General features: G+C 39.2%; 1 protein-coding gene across 3 annotated transcripts in view; it reads right to left on the bottom strand.

Annotated features, from left to right (window-relative positions):
• DENND5B (DENN domain containing 5B) overlaps positions 1-25,023 on the bottom strand; it is a 223,562-nt gene that overhangs the window by 41,949 nt on the left and 156,590 nt on the right. For all 3 annotated transcript variants that reach the window (XM_088837249.1, XM_088837247.1, XM_088837248.1), the window contains 4 exons: positions 10,032-10,125; positions 5,296-5,427; positions 3,912-4,064; positions 2,920-2,998 (listed from right to left, as the gene is read on the bottom strand). In XM_088837249.1, the coding sequence (XP_088693375.1) occupies positions 2,920-2,998; positions 3,912-4,064; positions 5,296-5,427; positions 10,032-10,125 (458 nt within the window). The remainder of the gene's footprint in view (positions 1-2,919; positions 2,999-3,911; positions 4,065-5,295; positions 5,428-10,031; positions 10,126-25,023) is intronic.

Below are 25,023 nucleotides of genomic sequence, written 5' to 3'. Positions count from 1 at the left end.
TGTCAACTATATGACATTCTAGGTAAGGCAAGACTATGGAGACTGTTAAAATGATCAGTGGTTGCCAGGGGTTAGAGGAGAGGGCTGGATGAATAGGTGGAACACACGAGTATAAGGACAGTGAAGCTACTCTATATTACACTATAATGGTGGATCCATGTCATTAACAAGTATCTGTCTAAACCCATAGTACGTATGACACATCAAGAGTGAATCCTAATGTAAATAAACTACGGGCTTAGGGTGCTGATGTGTCAACGAAGGTTCAACAACTGTAAGAAAGGTACTATTCTGGTGGAGAAGCAGGATAATGAGGGAGGCTATGCGCGTGTGGGGACAGAGGATTTAGGGGAAATATCTGAACCATCTGCTCAATATTGCCATGAACCTAAAACCGCTCAAAAAATAAAATCTATCAAAAATTTTTAAGACAGTCTACCCTGCTATGGTTCTCTTGCTAAGACAGACTTTTTTCATCTTTCTACAATCCTTAAAATGTCTGATTCTTGTTTAGGGCTGCTTCCTGGCTCAATGCTAGTAAGAGCTGTATTCAAATCCACTGTGAATCTCTAAGGACTTGGAGGATCTTTGCATAATATGAAGATGCATACTGTTTACTGCCATTAATTAGGAAGCTAAGTAGTTGGCAAACAAAATATTTTTTGGGGAAAAAAACAAAACACCAGATTTAAAATCATGAAAGTCAGGGAACTGCTAATTTCAGTATAATTAGAACACACTGTTTCTCAATAATGAATTTTATTTTTAAACTGATGTTTTTATATACATTTCACACTGTCATATTTTTAAGTCCTAACTTCATGGGCTGAATCATCACAAGTGTTAGAGCAATATTTATCAAATCCATCCCTCCAAACAGTAAATTTGATTTCAAAAGCTACACAGCTTACATTAATCCTACTTAGGATCAGCATAATATTTAGCTTATGTTTATTCTTAGATCACCAGCCCTTCACTGACACTTGGTAATGACTGCATGAGGCTGTGACACATTCCGTATTTCTGAGCCCTGACTTGAGTTTTACTAGTGTCATTACTGACTGCCTGAAGCGCCCTGCAAATGGCTGAGTCTCTGGTCTCTAGCTCAACCACCTATGATTTGGTTATTCAAAGCCATGAACTTCCTGGTGTTGCCTGGAAGCTGCTCACTCTAACAGATGGACATTCTCACATGCCTGTTTCAGTTCAGTTCAGTTCAGTCGCTCAGTCGTGTCCGACTCTTTGCGACCCCATGCATCACAGCACACCAGGCCTCCCTGTCCATCACCAACTCCTGGAGTTTACTCAAACTCACCTCCATCGAGTTGGCAATGCCATCCAGGCAGAAGTCAAATGCCTCCCTGCCTAACAAAGCTTGGTTTTGCAACATTTCATCCTACAAATGATTATTTCTTCCTAGAATTTATTCTAATTAGCTTAAACTACCTTGAATATGGTCTTATGTCTGAACTGCTAAATTTTCTATGAACTTGGATAAATATTAGAGATAACTTCAGATATGCTAATGCATTTTTACTTTTTCAACAGGAAAAGGGACAAATGGACACTAGAGAATACTTTTAAACTTGATCTCAATCATGAATATAGTACCATCATGGGACATCAGAACTTTGACATTCTGTTTAGAGAGGGTCCAAAATGGCAACCCACTCCAGTGTTCTTGCCTGGAGAATCCCAGGAATGGCGGAGCCTGGTGGGCTGCTGTCTATGGGGTCCCACAGAGTTGGACACGACTGAAGTGACTTAGCAGCAGCAGCAGGACAATGTAATATCCAGTTCCTATTCTTAGCTGTCTCATTGGATACATTGAAAAAAAAAAAGTTGGTTTCCAATAATAAACACCACTTTTAGAGTAGTATTGCCCTCTAGAGGCAGTGAGGGGAATGGAAATAGTGTGCTTCAATCATGCAATGCTTTCCTTCTTTTTAAAAAAATATTTATTTTTTTGGCTGTGCTGGGCCTTCGGCGTGGTACACGAGATCGTCAGTCCTTGTTGCTGCATGTGGGATCTGTAGTTGTGGCATGCGGGATCTAGTTCCCTGAGCAGGGACTGAACCCAGGCCCCTCGCATTAGGGTCATGGAGTCCTAGCCACTGGACCACAGAGAAGTCTCTACAGTGCTTTATTTCTAAAGTTAGTGGTTGGCTTATGAGTTTTTTTTTTTTTTTTAAATAAGCCTTTAAAAAATATTTTTTCAATGTCTAACTCATAATTTTAGAAAATGTTCCCAAATAGTTGATTCAGTATAAAACATTTTATCTCTACCAGCTCTCTACTATTACTTCTATTTTTTATGAAATAGATGGTTATTTTGCTTAAAGAAAAACAAGCTTCCTTTTATGAAAAACATACAATAGGCAGAGCATCTAGGAATCCTATATAATTAAAGAGCTAATGAATCATGACAGTGTAACATAAGATGTCTCATAAATTGAAGAATATGATTTCTGAAGATTTTTGAAATATATATATATACACATGTTTTCTCCCCTGAAAGATTATTAACAATGTGATAAAACTTTTATTTAAGAAAAAATCAGTATACATATACACCATACCCTAATACTGGTTAGAGTAGGAATACTACTTATATGATTCTTTACACCTTATTAGAGGTTTTCAAATGTTATCTGATTTGACCAACATTATAGCCTTGGCATGGCTAATATTATTTTCCCAATCTGTGGATGAGGAAGCTGAAGATCAAAAGGTCAAGGGACTTCTCCCAGGTCTCAGAGCTAGTAAGTAATATTCCTCCTCCTACTCTACCCACTATTGGCAAGATGGGGTGAGTGTCAGTCTGAGAGAGAGGGGTGAAGACAAAGCCGTAGGGACTGATTTTTCACATAGTCCACTGCTGCCAGGGCTGTAGAAACAATCAAGCCAATGAATTCTCACCTGGCGACTCTGCAAGGTGCTCTTGTTTCTCTTCTCTGTCCTGAAACTGAATTAAATGTGACCACAAAGCTGACTTCCCCTGAAAGTACAAGGCATATATAATTTTTCATTTTATAAGAAACAATTCATTAAAAAATAACTTCTCATCAAAACCACTCACATTGAAATGCCGACTATGAAGCTGGGAAAATGAAGTTCATCCATTCCTAGCTGTGTGACATCCTGAGCATCCCACTCCATGTGTAGTGAGGGTTATGCTTTGCCTCACTGACAAGGCTGGCAGCAGCCTGGGGAATGGCAGCTAAGCAAAGGCCAGAAGTACAGGAATGGAAATTCCCAACTTCAGCTGGGTTGTTACTTCACTGTATGTAACTAGGGCTGTCTACACTGGCCACATTAGTAAGCGTGGAATTAAAGGCTCTAGCAGCACAGACTGTATTTGTGTACGCAAAACATGTTTGGATGTATGCAGGAACAATGAGGGAAGAAAAGTGGGGCAGGAGGAGAAACAGAAAAGATGAGGAAGAAAAAAAAAGATGAGGAAGAAAGAAAGATGCACACAGCAGGAAAAAAAAACAAACAGAAAGGGAGATAAGGGGACAAAAGCAAAGAAAGCATCTAATTTTTCCTCCCTGAATTACCAGACAACTTAAAATGGCAAGGAATTCTTAATTAATTCTGGCTAATATTTAGATTTTTTCCTTAGACAGTGATGAAAGTAGATCCTTAATGGAATCTACAGTGAATGCAGTCCCTGCACTGAATGTGTTCTTTTATCTTTTCCTGTTTACCAGGAAAGGAGCCCCAAACTGCTTGCTAATCATGGGCTGTATTTTCTTTTTCTGGAATTAAAATGTCTGTGGTATATTTCTCATTATCCCGTGACAAAGGGACTTATCCTTTCATTTCCATGTTTTTTTTTTTCCTTTTTGTTACTTTTCTTAACAGGACTTCTAACTGGTCCTGTCAGCAGGGCCTTTTGAACCCATTACCTGCTTGACCTGCAAGCCGTGGCTCCATATCCTTTCCAACAGGTCACAGAGGCTGGCAATCAGGGTATTCTCCTCCAAGCCAGTTATGTTTGCTTCCCCATGGCCCAGTTCCACTGCTTCGTGTCCCATCTTCTCCACCAACATGCGTTTCGTCTGAAAATATCACATGTGGTCTCAAGTGTTATTCCAGCAATGAGGCCAAAAGCCATCAAGTCAATTCCTGAATGAGGAGACCTGGGTTCCCTTCACTACGTTTCTAACTGCAGATTTTAAATCACCTTGGGAGTGTCTTAATCTGTGTGGTCAACTAACGAATAATATCATGTATAACCATTCTGTCAGAGAAATAGCCACTAAAGAGAGATTCTGATATTAAAGTATCCTCATGAAAATGCTTATGTACAACAATTTTCAGATTACTAACTTGAATAACATGATCTACTATATATCATAGAACCTGAAACTCCATCCTGCCACCACCACTCATGCTGCATGTTAGCACACTAAAGATATTCACACTTAGTTTTGATTGCACTTAGGCAAAAACCACAATACAAACAGGCAGTTCTAAATATTTTCAGAACTCTTTAATTTGTAAGTGAAGCAGACCTCTTTTTTTCCTTCTTGATTTTCCCTTTCATCTCTTCTCTGGAATGAGTATGTATCAGAAAATGGAAATCAGTTTCAACTACGGTAACTTACAGCAGACTTAACTGTCCTCATAAAATGTAAGTGAGAGAGAATCTAGTTACTTTAGGCAAGGACCATGTCTGTGTGATTCAGCATTGCAAGGTAATGCTGACATAGTGCATTTACTTAACGCAGAGAAGGTACTCAATAAATGACTGTCAAATAAATGAGTGAAATTATTAGCTAAAATGATGTTCTGAGTTTTGTCACCTTGTAGTGCTACCTCTGATAAACACAGATATCTGAGAGGAGACTCATGTATAACACACAAACCTACAACACATCTTCTTCCTTATGGGAATATGCATACACATATGGGTACAGATGAGGTTCTACACAGGTTCACCTAGAGATACATACGAACACATACAAAAAATGTGCTGCCTTTCACATAAGTTGACAACATCCCTGACAGAACTTCTGATTGGCTTAATATCTGTCCATGTTGGAGAGGAAGACAGCAACAGCTGAAAGGTGAGAAAAACTGTGCAGGGCTCCCATGTCACTGATTCTGTGGGTGACAGAACCTGCAGAGGTTCATGACTTTAGTAAAGAGCACACGAGCTTTATGCCCCAGTATTGTGTCTTTCTAGTGAAGCTAAAGATTCAAGTGGGGGTTGGCTTAGTTCATTTTAGCTTCACACATGGAGTGAACATGAATGCGCACTGTCCTGCACCAGTGAGTAATACGTACCTTCATTCTACATTCTTTTAATAAGCCTTCTACAAATTTCCAGTTGGTTTGTGCAATCACTGCAGGAGAGAGGTCTGACAATTTGGGTTGCCTCAGGTTTTTTCCTAAACTTCGTGCCTCTTGCATGTATTTCTAAAAATTAAAGAGTATTTTTAATGCATAAACATCAGATATTCTTCTAACCTACTTAATCTTAAAAATAAGTGCAGGAACAAAATGCAAAAAAGGCTGTACATCTATATAAGTGCAACAGCAGTTCAAGGTTTAGTACACTGAAAGGCAGAGGGAAGTCACACTCCCTCTACTGTTAGTCCCGTGAAAATGAGAGTGACAGAAGCCACAGCAAATAAAAACTCATTCAGTAGTTTTATTGGGAATACCCAGTGTGTGATTAGTTGGGATCATGTCTGGGATGGAAAAATTGGGGTGTCTGAATGAATATCAAACCCAAGGTTTCTCAGGAACCCAGTGATTCTCATATTACTGGTTTCCTCCACCCATTTCCCCACAGATCAAGAGCCTTGAGGCGCTTCCAGCTTCTTCGGCAGTGCTGTCCTTTGTTCTAATCAAGTCACAACAGTAAATTAAGTCAGCTCTGGAAAATGGCTGCAATGAATTTTATGACCTCAGGCATATGTGTTTATTCATAAAATGGGCATAAAACAAGCCCACCTGCCTCATAACAAAGGCTAGGAGACCACTCTGAAAAGTATCATGTAGTCCCAATGTAGGAGGTGACCTCTTATTTCCAACATACTTTGAGACAACCCTACTTTGCCTTGTTCCATGGTCAAAAGAAATCGGAAATATCATTTTAGGAGACATCGAATGCTCAGAGAGGACCACAGAAACTCAGACCACTGCTCTTGAACTTTGGTTAGTGAATTTCCACTAAGAGAAGCACTACATGTAATTAGTTCAGGACAGCTGTTATCTCTCTTTTTTCTGTGGCACCTGCGAAAGCTCATCCGGATACCTTATGTTGGTGTCAGGACTGCAGGGCAGAATCTCCAAGAAGTCTAAGTGTCTTAGGTCTGTATTTAGAGAATAATTGCTCTAATTATATAGTAAAACCAGCAGTTTATTGAAGTGAGAGAGACTGCAAGCCAGCACATCCTCCCACAGACACATATGTGAAATCTATCTTTACTATCTTAAGGGGAGATTTGATAGTATAAGAAAAATATGTGTAAAATCTTTTGCATTCTTTAAATAAAAGAGAGTTTTTGCACATTTAACACATTTCTCCTTTGGAAGAAAAATAACCTGCTAAATTTAGTACAATTGTTAAAAATCTCACCAATTAGGGATTCAACAAAGCCATTTACCTTCTACTTCCCAACCCTCCTGACAAAAGGCAGCATTTAGAAAATAATTTCTTTTTAAAATAAGTGTACTTATTTTAACGGATTTAAAAATTAAATGGACTCTGCACATGGTTAGTTGTATATATTTCTTCCTGCTTCAAATCCTTTTTAGAGGGTAAAAGGAAGAGGGAAAATTGACATTGAGAGGCAACAATCTCCACCAGGGAAATTAAGTGTAACAGAGTTGTGTGAAACATCCTGAAGGTTAATATAAATAAAAGCAGGAACTGAAGAATTTCAGAAAAATAAACCTGAAGATATAAGAGATATAAGACAGGGATCATATATGAGACTATAATTACCTCCATTTCCTATCATTTCAGGTTGTACTAATGTTATTTGGAACATTACAACTTAGAGATAAATGGTTGGTAAAAACAAATGTTAACTGCTAATGTTAAAAGGGTTCTGTTTCTCTCCAGGCCTCAATTCCTGCATCTTTAGGACTGTGCAAATACAGAGAGAACCACTACAAGACCCAATTCTCAAGAACAGTGAAGTATCACACTTGGCTTAGGAAGAAATACACTAGCTACAATGAAAGAAGTGAGGTACATGATAAAGCAAGAGGATAGGAAGAAGCCTCAGGCATTTTTTCTTTTCTCTGAAATATATGAATAGATTTTTAAAAGTCAATTGAATTAAAAATTAAGCACTGTTTAAAGTTTAGGTTCTATTTTATAATATAAATGATAGCAAGTTAGAAAGGGACTGTCCTTTGAGTGGCCATATTCACTGATCAACCAGCACATACGAGGCAGATACAGTATTAGCCAACAGTAAATTCCACAGGGCCACATGCAAACTCTCCTTCTGAGCACCTTTGTTGAAGCCACAAAACAAGCCACATTTCATGGACATGTGCAGAATGAATACAGGGGTAGCTAAAGACCCCTTCTCATAGCAAGAAGTGAGGCTGCTTCTGCATACTGCAAAAACAAAGCAGTGCCCTTATAATAAACAAGTGACAATAAAGACATGCTTTCTTTGGGGTAACTGGAGGAAAAGGTGTATTTTAAGATAAAAAAACTGAGAAGGAAGAAAACTTTCCTAGGGAGTAGTTTCATAATAAGTCCATTTTCCTACAGAGGGAAGTCACCCCAGGTTTCCTCTGAGATTTTTACCATGCTCTTCTTCATTTCTAAGCCAAAAATAGTAGGAAAGTGAGTGAATAAAGTGAAAGTTGCTCAGTCGTGTCCAACTCTTTGTGACCCTTATGTGACTCTTACATGACTTAATAGTCCATGGAATTCTCCAGGCCAGAATACTAGAGTGGGTAGCCTATTCCTTCTCCAGCGGATCTTCCCAACCCAGGAATTGAACTGGGGTCTCCTGCATTATAGGCAGATTCCTTACCAACTGAGCTATCAGGAAAGCCCAAAATAGTAGGAACTACCTATAAAAACATATCCTATTATTCAATAAACACTGAAATAATTGCTCTTCAGCACAGGATTTCGTCTAATAAATACCTTGTACCTCTAACCAACGTGGAGCATGTGAAGAGCAGACGAACGTAAAGTTAATTTATCTTACTATGTCATAATGGGATAAAATACAGCCAAAAGTCCTAAGTAACTCTGGCCCTCAGGTGAGTAATGTTCAGTGCAATCCAGTGTGCAGGGTTCCTGGGAAGAGTATTGGCTTGGAGTCAGAAGGCCTGGCCTGTGGGCCTAGCTCTGCCTCTGTGTGTCGACTTTAGACAAAGCCTTTTGGACTTGCTTCCCTGGTGGCTCAGACGGTGAAGACTGCCTGCAATGCGGGAGACCCAGATTCGAACCCTGAGTTGGGAAGATCCCCTGGAGAAGGGAATGGCTATCCAATACAGTATTCTTGCCTGAAAAATTCCATGGACAGAGGAGCCTGGCAGGCTACAGTCCATGGAGCCACAAAGAGTCAGACATGACTGATCGACTAACACTTGGATTCGGTTAAATCATGTCAAGCTTGACAAAGATACCTCAACTGTTTCTTTTAGCACTAAGATTCTATATTGGTGATCTCATTTTCTGACCATATAAAATACAGACCAGGAACAGATAAACTCAGCAAAAGAAAAGTGGTCTGAAAATGAATCACTTCTGCACTTTTACAAAATGCTTAAGTAAAAGAAAATTTGAATACTTAATATATTTCCCCTTTTTGGAAGAAAAACAATGTGCTGAATCTAGTCCCCTTCTTCTCCCTCAAATACACCACTGATTTGGGATTCAAACAATCAGTTTTCTCTGCCAAATGTAGAGAATACTTTTGTTAGCACACACACCATCATGAAGAAGTACAAGTCACAAAAGGAAGTGGAGAGCTAAGATTTCACATCACAAGGTGATGTGAGGCATCTAGAGCTGTGTGCACTCACACACGTGGATGATTCAAGGAACACCACAGACAAGACTCAGGAACATCTGCAAAGGACTTTCAGGCAAAGAACATACCAGGCAGCACTCAGAGAAGGATTTTTTAGGAAGCCGTGCAGGAGGAGGTGGACCCTGATCCCACTCCCAGAATGCCATGGAGTTCTGACAGACCACAACTTCCCCGGAAGGCTATGAGGATGGAGAAGTGCAAATGACAGAAAAGCAAAAAAGAAAAGGATGGGAGAAAGAGACAAGCAAAACAGGCATGCATATGATAAAGTCACAGCAGAAGGGAAGGGAGAGAAATACAGTAGCACAAAGAAAAGCAGTAGACAGGCTATACTTCAGTTCTTAAGAAAATGTTTAAAACCATGTATGTATGAACAAATAAAAAAAAAGCAATATATATATTCAGAATGATGTTTTCTGCTTTTTTTTAAACGCATTTGACTTTTGGAAAAGAGTTAACAGATAATTGACTGCATTTTTTTACCACAAGAAAAAATTAAAAATTACTTATCATTATTCAAATGTATAATTACTGTTTTATTTTCAAATAGTACAAATAAAGCATAAGGATGTTAATTTAAAGTAATTTTAAAACACTCCTAAAAATGGTGTCAACAAGCCAAGGACAAATCACAGGCAAATATATATTTACTAAGCTTAAATTACGCTTGAAACTTAGGAAGTCTATGCTTCTTATACCTTTTTTCCCCTGCAGGAGATATACTGACCAAAACTCTATCCTAAGCTCAGCCTTTACTTGATGTGGTCCACAGGGAGACTTGTTTTACAGCCTTATTTTAGATGTATTAAAGTTACAAAATGGAAAAAAAAAAAGGTGTTTCAGCTATGTCAGTCAGTATAAAAGAATTACTATTTTAAAACATAAATTGAACAATTTTTTTTAGAAGAATGCAAGAGAACCTACACAATGATACCTGCTGGACTAAGTAAGCCTAGTTTACAGTTCCTGCATCAAGGCACCCCAGGAAGGCGACACACATACCTCCCTCAAGTCGTTGTCCAGCCCAACGTGCTCGGAATGCTGGCGAAGGCGGTCTTTCCTGCGCTGTGCAGTGGCACTCCGACTAACCCAGCGACTGAAACAATAGAAGGGGGTAGGTTAAAACAAACAGTCAAACGAAAAAATAAAATGTGATCTCACCTGTCTTTAAAATAGAAAGGATGTACGGTTGAAAACTAAAGTCCAGCAATACTTATTTTTCAGTAGATTCTTTTTAAACAAGTATATACCAGCTTTACTGAGATGTAATTTAGATACCCAATACTGGCTCAGTTGCTCAGTCATGGCCAGCTCTTTGCAACCCCATGGACTCTAGCCCACCAGGCTCCCCTGACAATGGAATTTTCAAAGCAAGAATACAAAAGTGGGTTTCCATTTCCTTCTCCAGGAGATACCATATAATTCACCCATTTAAAGTATTCAATTCAGTGGTTTTTAGTATATTCATAGAGATGTGCAACCCTCACCACCATCAATGCTTCTTTCAAACTGAGGTTTAAAAAATGTACAATGTCTGTAATGATTCTCTCCTTTCCACCTACCTGCCCAACAGAGCCCCAGGCCTGGATAGAGACCACTGTAGCACTTTCCTTTATCATATCCATGTATTAATAGATTAGTTCTTGATTTCCCTCAAGACTACCAAGAATCACTGAACCTGCTGCCCTTTATCAAGCTCCCCCCATTTCTCTTCAAGACTGTTACCAAACCTTCCCCTTTATCCTCAAGCACCTCTACTCAACTTGATGACCCAGCCTTGCCTGCCTTCTGCTGCTCTCTACTTTATGGATACACACATACAGACCCAACCCCCACTCACCTTTCTTCTAATCCCAAAGTGTCATATATACTGGCCACAGCTCGAAACTTTCTTCCACCAGGATCCCTGACCAGTCCTCGCTTGCCTACTCCAATCTCCTCCATTAGAAATCTCGTGTGCCATATCTCCAATTTTTTTTCTCTCAAATGAGTATTGCCCTTCAGTTTACAAATATGCTGGTGTCTCTGACACTACATTTCAATCTGTTTCTTTGCTCTTTCATGTAAACATTCTTAAAAAAAGTTTACATGTAAGGCCTCTGCTTAATTATCTTTGGATCTTTTGTTCATCTCAAATCAGCTTCTTTCCCTGAAAATGATCTTGATGAAGCCATTTCCAGCCCTAACTGCCAATCCAATGGCTGTAATTCGATTCTTAGCTTACTTACACTTTCTGCTGATCCTTCTCTCTACCTTAAACCTCCAGCTGTCTTCAAATACCTCAGTGATCCCAATGGGGTAAGATCTCTCACATTTGAGCCTTGCAAGATGATGTTTTCTTCCAACTTCTATTCATCTCTCAGACAGCTTCAGATGCTACATAGAAAGTGTTCTATAATTCCTCCAAACTTAAATTAGCTATTCCTCTCATACTCTCCAATTTAACACAGTGTTTTGTAATAACTCTATTTTCTATACAATCCTCTCTGCTATAAATGCTTGAAGGGTCGATGTCATGTCTGTAAGCCACATTATCTGCAGAGTCAACTACATCACCTATTTCTTCTATAAATACACCCTAAATAAATGTAATCAGAGACACAGTCTAATATTTAGGTTTACAGATGTTCATCACAGCATACATGCAATAATGAATTCTAAGTTTCTTTTATTCTAAGACTCACATTTTGAATGAGTTAGTCACTCACACTTGGGGCTTCCCCAATGGCTCAGTGGATAAAGAATCTGCCTGTAATGCAGGAAACACAGGAGACGAGGGTTTAATTCCTGGCTTGGGAAGATACCCTGGAGAAAGGAATGGCAACCCACTCCAATATTTTTGCCTGGAGAATTCCATGGACAAAGGAGCCTGGCAGGCTATGGTCCAAAAGGCAGCAAAGAGTTGGACATGACTGAGTGACCACACACACAAGACTCACATTTTGGCTTTTAAATGTTTCTGAAACTAGAATGAATCTTATATGTCACACACAAGTTTAAAGTATAATTTTTCCAAAATGCCTTTGAATTAATAGCAGATCTTACAACCAACAGTTACTCAGAATCAAGTAAACATGCTCAGTTCAGTTCAGTTGCTCAGTCGTGTACAACTCTTTGCGACCCCATGAACTGCAGCACGCTAGGCTTCCCTGTCCATCAACAACTCCTGGAGCTTGCTCAAACTCATGTCCATAGAGTCGGTGATGCTATCCAACCATCTCATCCTCTGTTGTCCCCTTCTCCTCCTGCCTTCAATCTTTCCCAGGTTCAGAGTCTTTTCCAATGAGTCAATTCTTTGTTTGCATCAGGTGGCCAAACTATTGGAGTTTCAGCTTCAGCCTCAGCCCTTCCAATGAATATTCAGGACTGATTTCCTTTAGGATCGACTGGTTGGATCTTCTTGCAGTCCATGACACTCTCAAGAGTCTTCTCTAACACCACAGTTCAAAAGCATCAATTCTTTGATGCTCAGCTTTCTTTATAGTCCAACTCTCACATCTATACACGACTACTGGAAAAACCACAGCTTTGACTAGATGGGGTCTTTGTCGGCAAAGCAATGTCTCTGCTTTTTAATATGCTGTCTAGCTTGGTCATAGTTCTTCTTCCAAGGAGCAAGTGTCTTTTAATTTCATGGCTCAATGCAACCTAAATGTTCAACAGTAGGGGGTGATATAATGAAAGACCATATCAGTTCAGTTCAGTTCAGTCGCTCAGTCGTGTCCGACTCTCCACGACCCCATGAATCACAGCACGCCAGGCCTCCCTGTCCATCACCAACTCCCGGAGTTCACTCGAACTCATGTCCACAGAGTCAGTGATGCTGTCCAGCCATCTCATTCTCCATCGTCCCCTTCTCCTCCCGCCCCCAACCTTTCCCAGCATCAGAGTCTTTTCCAGTGAGTCAACACGTCGCATGAGGTGGCCAAAGTATTGGAGTTTCAGCTTTAGCATCAGTCCTTCCAATGAACACCCAGGATTGATCTCCTATAGAATGGACTGGTTGGATCTCCTTGCAGTCCAAGGGACTCTCAAGAGTCTTCTCCAACACCACAGTTCAAAAGCATCGATTCTTCGGCGATCAGCTTTCTTCACAGTCCAACTCTCACATCCATACATGACCACGGGAAAAACCATTGCCTTGACTAGACGGACCTTGGTTGGCAAAGTAATGTCTCTGCTTTAAAGACCATATAGTCATTTAAAAAAATAAGTTACCAGGAATATCAATGGGGCTTCCAGGGTGACTCAGATGCTGAAGAATCTGCCTGGGTAGATTTGATTCCTGGGTATGGAAGATCCCCTGGAGAAAGGAATGGCTACCCACTCCAGTATTCTTGTCCGGAAAATGCCACTGACAAAGGAGTCTGGTGGGCTACTGTCCATGGGGTCGCAAAGAGTTGGACACGACTGAGCGACTAAGACTTTCACTTTCAGGAATATCAATAATATGTGACAGTGGTCATGATACAATAATGAATGAAAAAGCTGGATACAATGCTGTGTAAGTAATTTTCTAATTAACAAAATAAGTATGGACATGCACACATATCAGGATCCATGCAATGGAAAGACATAATACCAAAAGTTAACATTTCATGGTGATGGCATTACAGGTGGTTTTTTTAAATTTTCAATTAATTTTTAATTGAAGTATAGCTGATATACAATGTAAGTTTCAGTATACAACAAAGTATTCACAATTTTTTACAGTTATATCTCATTTATAGTTATTATACAGTACTGGCTGCATTTCTTGTGCTGTATGATATATCCTTGTTGCTATTGTTCAGTCGCTCAGTAGTATTGGACTCTGTGACTCCACGGACTGTAGCCCGCTAGGCTTCCCTGTCCTTCTCTATCTCCTGGAATTTGTCATGAGTCATTGAGTCAGTGGTACAATCCAACTACCTTGTCCTCTGTTGTCCCCTTCTCCTCCTACCTTCAATCTTTCCCAGCAATAGGGTCTTCTCCAATGAGTCAGCTCTTTGCAGAGTACTGGACCTTCAGCTTTAGCATCAGTCCTTCCAATGAATATTCAGGGTTGATTTCCTTTAGGATTGACTGGTTTGATCTCCCTGCTGTCCAAGGGACTCTCAAGAGCTTTTCCCACAAATTGAAGGCATCAGTTCTTCAGCACTCAACCTTTTTTATTGTCCAACTCTCACATGACTACTGGAAAAACCATAGCATTGACTATCAGACCTTTGTAGGCAAAGTAATGTCTCTGCTTTTTAATATACTGTCTAGGTTCGTCACTGCTTTTCTTCCAAGGAGCAAGTATCCTTTAATTTCATGGCTGCAGTTACCATCTGCAATGATTTTGGAGTCCAGGGAAATAAAATCTGTCACTGTTCCCATTATTTCCCCATTTATTTGCCATGAAGCGATGGAACTGGATGCCATGATCTTTTAGTTTTTTGAATGTTGAGTTTTAAGCCAGATTTTTTACTCTCTTTCACCTTCATCAAGAGGTTCTTTAGTTCCTCTTCGCTTTCTGCCATAAAGGTGGTGTCATCTGCATATATGAGGTTATTGATATTTCTCCTGGAAATCTTGATTTCAGCTTGTGCTTCATCCAGTCTGGCATTTCACATGACGTACTCTGCATATAAGTTAAATAAGCAGGGTGACAATATATAGCCTTGATGTACTTCTTTCCCAATTTGGAACTAGTTCATTGAAGGTGGTCTGGTATTTTCATATCTTGAAGAATTTTCCACAGTTTGTTCTGATCTACACAGTCAAAGGCTTTAGTGTAGTCAATGAAGCATATCTTTTTTCTGAAGTTCTCTAGTTTTTTCTATGATCCAATGGATGCTGGCAATATGATCTCTGGTTCCTCTGCCTTCTGTAAACCCAGCTTGTACATCTGAAAGTTCACATACTGTTGAAGCCTAGATTGAAGGACTTTTAGCATTATTTTGCCAGCATGTAAAATTGTGCGGTACAATTTTGAATTCAATTGTGCACTACCATTTTGAGTACAACTGTGTGGTAATTTGAATGTTCTTTGGCATTGCCCTTCTTTGGGACTGAAATGAAAACTGACCTTTTCCAGTCTTGTGGCCACTGCTGTTTTCCAATTTGCTGGCATACTGAGTGTAGCACTTTCACACGATCATCTTTTAGGATTTGAAATAGCTCAGCTGAAATTCCATTACCTTCACTAGCTTTGTTCATAGTGATACTGCCTAAGGCCCACTTGACTTCACACTCCAGGATGTCTGGCTCTAGGTGAGTGATCACACCATCATGGTTATCTGGGTCAAGAAGATCTTTTTTGTACAGTTCTTCTGTGTATTCTTGCTATCTCCTCTTGATGAAAGTGAAAGAGGAGAGTGAAAAGGTTGGCTTGAAGCTCAACATTCAGAAAACAAAGATCATGGCATCTGGTCCCATCACTTCATGGGAAATAGATGGAAAAACAGTGGGGAGAGTGTCAGACTTTATTTTTTTGGGCTCCAAAATCACTGCAGATGCTGACTGAAGCCAGGAAATTCAAAGACGCTTACTCCTTGGAAGGAAAGTTATGACCAACCTTGATAATATATTAAAAAGCAGAGACATTACTTTGCCAACCAAGGTCTGTCTAGTCAAGGCTATGGTTTTTCCCGTGGTCATGTATGGATGTGAGAGTTGGACTGTGAAGAAAGCTGATCGCCGAAGAATTGATGCTTTTGAACTGTGGTGTTGGAGAAGACTCTTGAGAGTCCCTTGTACCGCAAGGAGATCCAACCAGTCCATTCTAAGGGAGATCGATCCTGGGTGTTCATTGGAAGGACTGATGCTAAAGCTGAAACTCCAATACTTTGGCCACCTCATGCGACGAGTTGACTCACTGGAAAAAGACTCTGATGCTGGGAAAGGTTGGGGGCGGAAGGAAAAGGGGACGACCGAGAATGAGATGGCTGGATGGCATCACCGACTCTGTGGACATAAGTTCGAGTGAACTCCGGGAGTTGGTGATGGACAGGGAGGCCTGGCGTGCTGTGATTCATGGGGTCGCAGAGAGTCGGACACGACTGAGCGACTGAACTGAACTGAACTTCTTAATATCTTCTCGTTCTGTTAGGTCCATACCATTTCTGTCCTTTATTGTGCCCATCTTTGCATGAAATTTTCTCTTGGTATCTCTAATTTTCTTGAAGAGATCTCTAGTATTTCCCACTCTATTGTTTTCCTCTATTTCTTTGCATTGTTCACTTAAAAAGGGTTTCTTACCTCTCCTTGCTATTCTCTGGAACTCTGCATTCAGATGGGTACATCTTTCCTTTTCTCCTTTGCCTTTTGCTTCTTTTCTCAGCTATTTGTAAGTCGTCCTCAGACAACCACTTTGCCTTTTTGCATTTCTTTTTCTTGGGGGTGATTTTGATCACTGCCTCTTGTACAATGTTACAAATTTCTGTCCATAGGTCTTCAGGCACTCTATCAGATCTAACCCCGTGAATCTATTTGTCATTTCCACTGTATAATTATAAGGGATTTGATTTAGGTCATACCTGAATGGTCGAGTGGTTTTCCCTACATTCTTCTATATCCTTGTATTTATTTCATACACAGTAGTTTGTACTTCTTAATCTCCTACCCCTATCTTGTCTCTCCCTCCCCTTCCCTCTCCCCAGTGATAATCACTAGTTTGTTCTCTGCATCTGTGAATGTTTCTGCTTTATGTTCACTAATTTGTCTTAGATTTCACATATAAGTGATATCATACAGTATTTGTCTTTCTCTGACTTATTTCTTGTACTGATTTCAAGTCTATCCGTGTTGTTGCAGATGGCAAAATTTCATTCTTTTTTTATGGCTGAGTATTACTCCATTGTGTATATGTACAGATATTGCATCTTCTCTATCCATTTATCTATTGAAGGACACTGAGGGTGCTTCCATATCTTGGCAATTATAAATAATGCTTCTATGGACACTGGGGTGTATGTATCTTTTCAAATTAGCCTTTTTTGTTTTTTTCTTCAGATAAATACCCAGAAATAGAACTACTATAAAATATGGCAATAGAAGTATAAAATAGCTTTTAGTTTTTTGGGAAACACCCGTACTGTTTTCCATAACGACCTCCCTGATTTACATTCCCACCAATAGTGTACAAGGGTTCTCTTTTCTCCATTTACTCGCCAACATTTGTTATTTGTGGTCTTTTTGATGACAGCCATTTTGACAAGTGTGAGGTGATATTTGGGGCTTCCCTGGTAGCTCAGCTCATGAAGAGTCCACCTGCAATGCAGGAGACCCTGGTTCGATTCCTGTGTCAGGAAGATACTTTGGAGAAGGGATAGGCTACCTATTCCAGTATTCTTGGGATTCCCTGCTGGCTCAGATGGTAAAGAATCCGCCTGTAGTGCAGGAGACCTGGCTTGGGAGGAAACCCTGAAGGGAGGCATGGCACCCCACTCCAGTATTCTTGTCTGGAAAATCCCCATGGACAGAGGAGCCTGGTAGGCTGCAGTCCATGGGGTCACAAGAGTTGGACACGACTAAGTGACGTACGCATGAGGTGTTATTTCACTGTGGTTTTAACTTCTACTTCTCTAATGATTAATGATGTTAAGCATCTTTTCCTGTGCCTGTTGGCCATTTGTGTATGTCTTCTTTGCAAAAATTTCTATCCAGACTTTCTGCTCATTTTTAATTGGGTTTTTTTTTTATATTGAGTTGGATGAACCATTTATTTTTGCTGGATATTAATCCCTTATCAGTCATATCATTTGCAAATATTTTCTCCCATTCAGTAGCCTGTCTTTTGGTTTTCTTGATGGCTCCCTTTACTATGCAAAAAATTTTAAGTCTAATTAGGTCTCATTTATTTATTTTTGCTCTTATTTCCTTTAGGAGACAGATCCAAAAAAATACTGCTACAATTTATGTCAAATAGTGTTCTATGTTTTCTTCATATATCAAATTATTTTAAAAGATTTCTCAGCTCTTGATTTATCATGCCCATGACCGCATTCATTGCACTATTCTAGAACTATTTACTCTTGATATATCCCTGAGACCGCAGAGCTATACACAAGAAGTGAATTTATACTTTTGCCATCCAGCAAGTCACACTGCATGACTGACAACTGATGATTTAAAGTGTATTATTAATATAGTATCCAATTTACAAAAAGCTTAAAATCAGAGTGCTGCTTCTTTTGTTGCTCTTTAAATAATTTATGCATGCCTTTGGTTTCAAACTGATGAATCATCTCATTTCAGTCTGCTATTTAGAGGAACACTGAATAATTATGATAAAAATGGTAGCAAAGTAAAGTAGCCCCTCTTAAAATAATTGTTCTTTTTTTTAAAAGAATAGGTTTATATTGAGAAAAAAATGCAAAGAGCTAGTGACAGATCTTTGAAGTAGAATCTTTGGAAATGTCCCTAAAGCAAAAGATCAACGTAAGACTGTATAAGATTGTAAAAAGGATATTGAAAAGGAAGATTCAGAAAAAAAAAGCATATCAAGAAACTGAAAAAGGTTCTCTGCCTGATCAAACTTTGGTCAGACCCCTGGACCTTCTCCTAGGCCTATCTATGCATTTCTTTGTAAAATCCAGTTTTAGTAAGAAACTTGCTAAGTCAGCTTAGCAGAAACCATTTTCCCTCTCATTATATGATCATTCTGGACATCCAATCAAGTTCTGAATTCTCCACCATCCCCCAGGTGATGTCTAATCACTCAGGTCTGTCTTCAGCAAGAATCCCATTAGGTCAGCTCACTCAGAAACCCCCTTTACCCATGATGTTCCCTCTTGGTAACTTCCTACTCAACGATCTCCACTCTGATCCTTGATGATGAATTCCCACATGTCCATGCAATATTCAGAAAAGCCTCTAATCTCCCTCTCCACTGAAAGAACCCACTGCAGTGGTCTCTATACCTTAAATAAAGGAACCCTCTTCAGCAGTGTCATGAAATTTTTTTTTTAAGAACTTGGAAGCAAAATATAAATACGAGCTGATGAATTTATGTAATAAATAAAGAGGAAGAGTAAAGTATAAGAAACACAATATATAAAGACCTGGAGGCCTTAGAAACAGCCCTGTAGCAAAAAAACAAAACAAAACAAAAAAACCCTATGTATCATAGTAAAATTTGCACAGATTAAAAAATTAGGGTTACTAAACAAATAGTAAAAATATGAGGTGGATTATAAACACCAGCTAATGAACTTAAATAATGAATAAAAGAAGGTACAAAATACACATGGCTGAACATTTCTCCTGGTAGACAAACTGTAAAAGCACAAAAGACAAGGATAAATACTAACTTTCAGGATATAACTAGCATCTCAATCTTTGAGACAAAATATCCAGCTTAATTTTATTTTCAGAACAGGGAAATGGGCATCTGCTTAAAAAAATTACTATGAAGTCCACACATTCCTCATCTTGTTAAATAATTTATTATTTACATTATTAAACCTCATTTATTAAGTATAATTTTACCAAAGAAGAGTACATTTGCTGAAATACTAAAGACTGCTTATTTGTTTTTGTTTTTTAAGTAGCATATAAGATTCTAACAATTGATCAATCATTTGCATAGTCATGGTAACAAATCCCTTTACCCTGTAACTAATTCTGAGATCGATTCTCTTTTAGACTACAATCTAGATGAAAATGTAATGTTTGCAGACTACAACTCAGCTAAAAATGTAATTCTTGAGGCTCTGTGTGGAAATGGGAAAATTTAAGATTATATGTAAGATAAAAGCAATAAAATATGGTAGGAAGATTTTAAACCTGAAATCTTTCCTCCTAAACACTCCTTGCTTCCTTTCTCTATTTTATTTTTCTTCACAAACCTTATCACTTTCTGACAGGTTATTTATTTTACATATTAATAAGTTCCTTGTTTGCTTCCTCATGCTGAAAAAGCAGGGATTTTTGTTATTTTGTTCATTGTTAAACTCCCAATGAACAGGACAGTGTCATATATAGTATGGGTTCCTTAAATATTCTCTAAATGAATGAATGAACACTCTAATGCTAGCAAAAGGAAATAAAAACCATTTAAATTAATAGTCTGCCCATGTCAAACTGATTCCAAAAAGTAGGATAATTTATAAATATGAGAGAAGATGAATGAACTGATGACTTAGTCATCCACTTGTGAAAAATAAAACACTGTATCTAGTACAATCATCTGGCAGGTCTGAATCCCCATAACCGTCAACATCTCTTAGTGCATTTCAAGTTCAATGTTTATAAAAGCAAGGATAGCTCTTCACTGGAGGGTAAAACTCTACAAATTAACTAAGGTAAGTAAGTGAGTAAAATTTTCAATCATTAGCTATTTACTTCCATCTCATAAGCAGCATATTAATTCTCTCTGCAACCTTCCTCCCCAAGACATTAGTATAAACACTTCCATTTCTACAGGAAAGGAAGATTTCATCCTGAACATATAACTTTTCCACCTTACTAGTGAATCATCCTCTTTCACTGTCTTCATTAGAGTTGAAGCAACCTACTTAAATAAGAGAATTCAATCAAATAAAGCTTTTTAAAAATCCACAGTTCACTTTATTCCATAGTATTCTTTTTCCAAATATGTAAAAGAATGCTGGTACTGAAGATCTTCCAGACCTTTCCACAGTCCTTATGAATCAGACATCATGCACATGGTGCCAGGAATAAGGAAACCCGGGTACTAATCCCAACTCTGGTACTAATCCAAGCTTGTACACTTACCAACAGGTAATGATGACACTGTTTCAGGCTTAGGCTCTTTGATCTCAATCTTTGCTTCATGAAACTCTTCATGAGGCAAGATGGCACCTGAGAATGTACCCTGCTTCCCAGGGTATTACCGTATCTTCTTTTGGGTCCACCCCTCTTCACAGAGCCCAAGGTGAGGCAGGGGTGAGGCATCTGAGAGTTCTTTCATTCTGAAAGACCTCATCAGATTGGAATGACAGGCTGTTGCTGAACTCTCTTATATTTAGTATTTTAGGTTATTCAAAATTTCTTAGGGGGCTACCAAAATAAAACATCCAGCTCAAAAGCAACAAAAGGCACACATCACGTTTGTATCAGAGTGACAGAGCCAGGTATATACAGTACAATGGTTAAGTGCTTGGGCTCTGAATTAGTAGACCTAAGTTTGAATCCTAGTTTCACCACTTCCTAGCTGTGTGATCCTGAAGCAAGTTATTGATCATCTCTGAGCCTCCATCATAAAATGGATAAAACAATATAGGTTTATATGTAGGGATATGCTTATAATAAGGATCAAAGAACTAATATACTTAATGCAGTCAGCAAAGAAGCTAATGCAGACCAGCTTAATAATACTAGCTATTATCAGCAGTATCTCTATAACTAACACTCTCTTGGAATGGAGAAGGCTCCACTGGCAGGAAAGGCACTGCTTTTGAAAGCAGGGAAAAAAACCCAGAGGGCTACAAGGGAGGATAATTAAGTAAAGCAATGATGAAAATTTCCAAATTTTTTGACTGAGATATGAAAGGAGGTGGATATTTATAATCATAAATACAAGCATACCTCATTTCATTGTACTTCGAAGATACTGTATTTTATACAAATTGAAAGTTGGTGGCAATCTGTGCTGTCAGAGGATCGTTAGCATTTTTTAGCAATAAAGTAGTTTAAATTAAGGTACCTATATTGTTTTTTTAGACATAATGCTATTGCACACTTAATAGACAACAGCATAGTGTAAACATATGCACTGGCAAACCGAAAACTTGTTTATTGTGATATTCACTTTACTGTGGTGATCTGGAAGCAAAATCACAGTATCTCTGAAGTATGCCTGTACTATACTCTGAAAGCAAAGGAAATGGTAATGTATACAGTATTGTGACTGTTTTCCTTAATTCATTGTTGTTGTTGCTTAGTCGCTAAGTTGTGTCTGATTCTTTGCACTGGAAGACAGTCTTTACTGGACCACTGGCGAAGTTCCTGTGTCTGACTCTGCAATCCCATGGACTTAGCCTGCTAGGCTCCTCTGTCCATGGGCTTTCCTAGGCAAGAATACTGGAGAGGGTTGCCATGTCTTACTCCAGGGGATATTCCCAACCCAGGGATGGAACTTTTGTCTCCTTTATCAGCAGGTGGATTATTTACTGATGGGGCTTCCCTGGTAGCTCAGTTGGTAAAGAATCCGCCTACATTGCAGGAGACTCTGGTTTGATTCCTGGGTTGGGAAGATCCTCTGGAGAAGGGATAGGCTATCCACTCCAGTATTCCTGGGCTTCCCTTGTGGCTCAGCTGGTAAAGAATCTGCCTACAATGTGGAAGACCTCGGTTCGATCTCTGGGTTGGGAAGATCCCCTGGAGAGAAGAAAGGCTACCGACTCCAGTATTCCGGCCTGGAAAACTGCATGGACTGAACAGTCCATCAGGTCACAAAGAATTGGACATGACTGAGCGACTTTCCCTTTCACCAGAGAAGCCTTTCTTAATTCACACACACCCTCTTTCGTCCTTTCATGTGTTTGCTATCACCATAGTTTTCTCACATGCAAACCTAAATGAATCAATAATTTGACACATTTCAGAAACATATTTAATGGAACACCTTTAGCTGAGAAAATGGTAAGGATTTCATTTCTTTCAGGTTATTAAAAGTAGGACAATAATTATACAAACACAAGGATCTACAAATATTATCACATATATGTACCCCAAGAAACTCCAACAGCACAATACTTGGCTTCGATAGTATTCAGTAAATTAAACCAAGCATTACCGTCGCATATGATAATTTACAAGGTTTCATTTTTTTTTCCCCTGACAATAAAATCATGACAAGCATTGTGGGAAATAAAAAGGTAAGTACCAAAACTTCTCCAACAAATAGCTCAGCAGCTCATATGGAAGATAGAAACATCACACTTTTTAGCCATTTTTCAAGAACCTTCAGAATATTATCAATATTTAGTTTAGGTCAATTAGGTTAAAGGGGTAATTCCACCTGTTTTATTCTCCTCAGTTGCTCAGTCGTATCTGACTCTTTGTGACCCCATGAACTGCAGCACAGGCCTCCCTGTCCATCATCAACTCCTGGAGTTTAGCTAAACTCAACTGATGCTCTACCTGCCTTCTGACAATTCTGCTGGCTCAATGCCACTCCATTTTGTGCACCCAATCTCCATCACAGTCTTTTACCATTTCTTTGCCACTGCTTGGCTTTTCCCTTTTCTTCTCTGAGCGTCTTTAAGAAAATCACAGATGTTATAGAATGTTAGTGTTTTCAGATCAGAAAAGCGGCAAATGATTCCAACTGTCCAAGGATTCTAAGTGGTCAGAAATGAACTAAACTTCAAAACTGCCAATTTCCAATTCAAAACCTTCTTTCCAACTTAACATATTCCCCATTACTAGTCTTTGAGTTCTCTTCTTATAAAATACTCATTTATAACACACCTGTATTCACCTCCTGGCAAAGCAGAAGACTCAGGTTTGTTTCCTGGTCTAAGGAGATCCTTTGGAAAAGGAAATGGCAACCCACCAGCATTCTTGCCTAGGAAATCCCATGGACAGAGAAGCCTGGTGGGTTACAGTTCAATTCAGTTCAGTTTGGTCACTCAATCGTGTCTGACTCTTTGAGACCCCATGAACTGCAGCACACCAGGCCTCTCTGCCATCACCAACTCCCAAAGTTTACTCAAACTCATGTACACTGAGTCAGTGATGCCATCCAACCATCTCATCCTCTGTCATCCCCTTCTCTTCCTGCCTTCAATCTTTCCCAGCATAGGAGTCTTTTCAAATGAGTCAGTTCTTCCCATCAGATGGCTAAAGAATTGGAGTTTCAGCTTCAGCATCAGTCCTTCCAAGGAATATTCAGGACTCATTTCCTTTAGGATGGACTGGTTGGATCTCCTTGCAGTCCAAGGGACTCTCAAGAGTCTTCTCCAACACCACAGTACAAAAGCATCAATTATTGAAGCTCAGCTTTCTTTATAGTCCAACTCTCACATGACCACTGGAAAATCCACAGCTTTGACTAGATGGACCTTTGTTGGCAAAGTAATGTCTCTGCTTTTTAATATGCTGTCTAGGTAGGCCATAACTTTATTTCCAAGGAGCAAGCGTTTTTTAATTTCATGGCTGCAGTCACCATCTACAATGATCTTGGAGCCCCCCAAAATAAAGTCTCTCACTCTTTCTATTCTTTCCCCATCTTTTTGTCATGAAGTGATGGGCCCAGATGTCATGATCTTAGGTATCTGTATGTTGAGTTTTAAGCCAACTTTTTCTCTCTCCTCTTTCATTTTCATCAAGAGGCTTTTTATTTCCTCTTCACTTTCTGTCATAAAGGTGGTGTTATCTGCATATCTGACGTTATTGATATTTCTCCCAGCAATCTTAATTCCAGCTTGTGCTTCATCCAGCCCAGCGTTTCTCATGATGTATTCTGGATATAAGTTAAATAAGCAGGGTGACAAGATACAGCCTTGACGTACTCCTTTCCCTATTTGGAACCAGTCTGCTATTCCATGTCCAGTTCTAACTGTTGCTTCCTGACCTGCATACAGATTTCTCAAGAGGCAGGTCAGGTGGTCTGGTATTCCCATCTCTTTCAGAATTTTCCACAGTTTGTTTTGATCAACAGGGTCAAAGGCATTGGCATAGTCAATAAAGCAGAAATAGATGTTTTTCTGGAACTCTTTTACTTTTTTGATGATCCAAGGGATGCTGGCAATTTGATCTCTGGTTTCTCTGCCTTTTCTAAATCCAACTTGAACATCTGGAAGCTCATGGTTCATGTACTGTTGAAGCCTGGCCTGGAGAATTTTAAGCATTACTTTACTAGCATGTGAGATGAGTGCAATTGTGCGGTAGTTTGAGCATTCTTTGGCATTGCCTTTCTTTGGGATTGGAATGAAAACTGACCTTTTCTAGTACTGTGGCCACTGCTGAGTTTTCCATGTTTGCTGGCATATTGAGTGCAGCATTTTCACAGCATCATCTGTTAGGATTTGAAATAGCTCAGCTGGAATTCCATCAACTC

The sequence above is a fragment of the Moschus berezovskii genome, chromosome 6 (assembly GCF_049115385.1).
Source record: "Moschus berezovskii isolate FMDL1 chromosome 6, NW_MosBer_1.0, whole genome shotgun sequence".
Taxonomy (NCBI): Eukaryota; Metazoa; Chordata; class Mammalia; order Artiodactyla; family Moschidae; genus Moschus; species Moschus berezovskii.
This window is presented reverse-complemented; position numbering and strand designations above follow the sequence as displayed.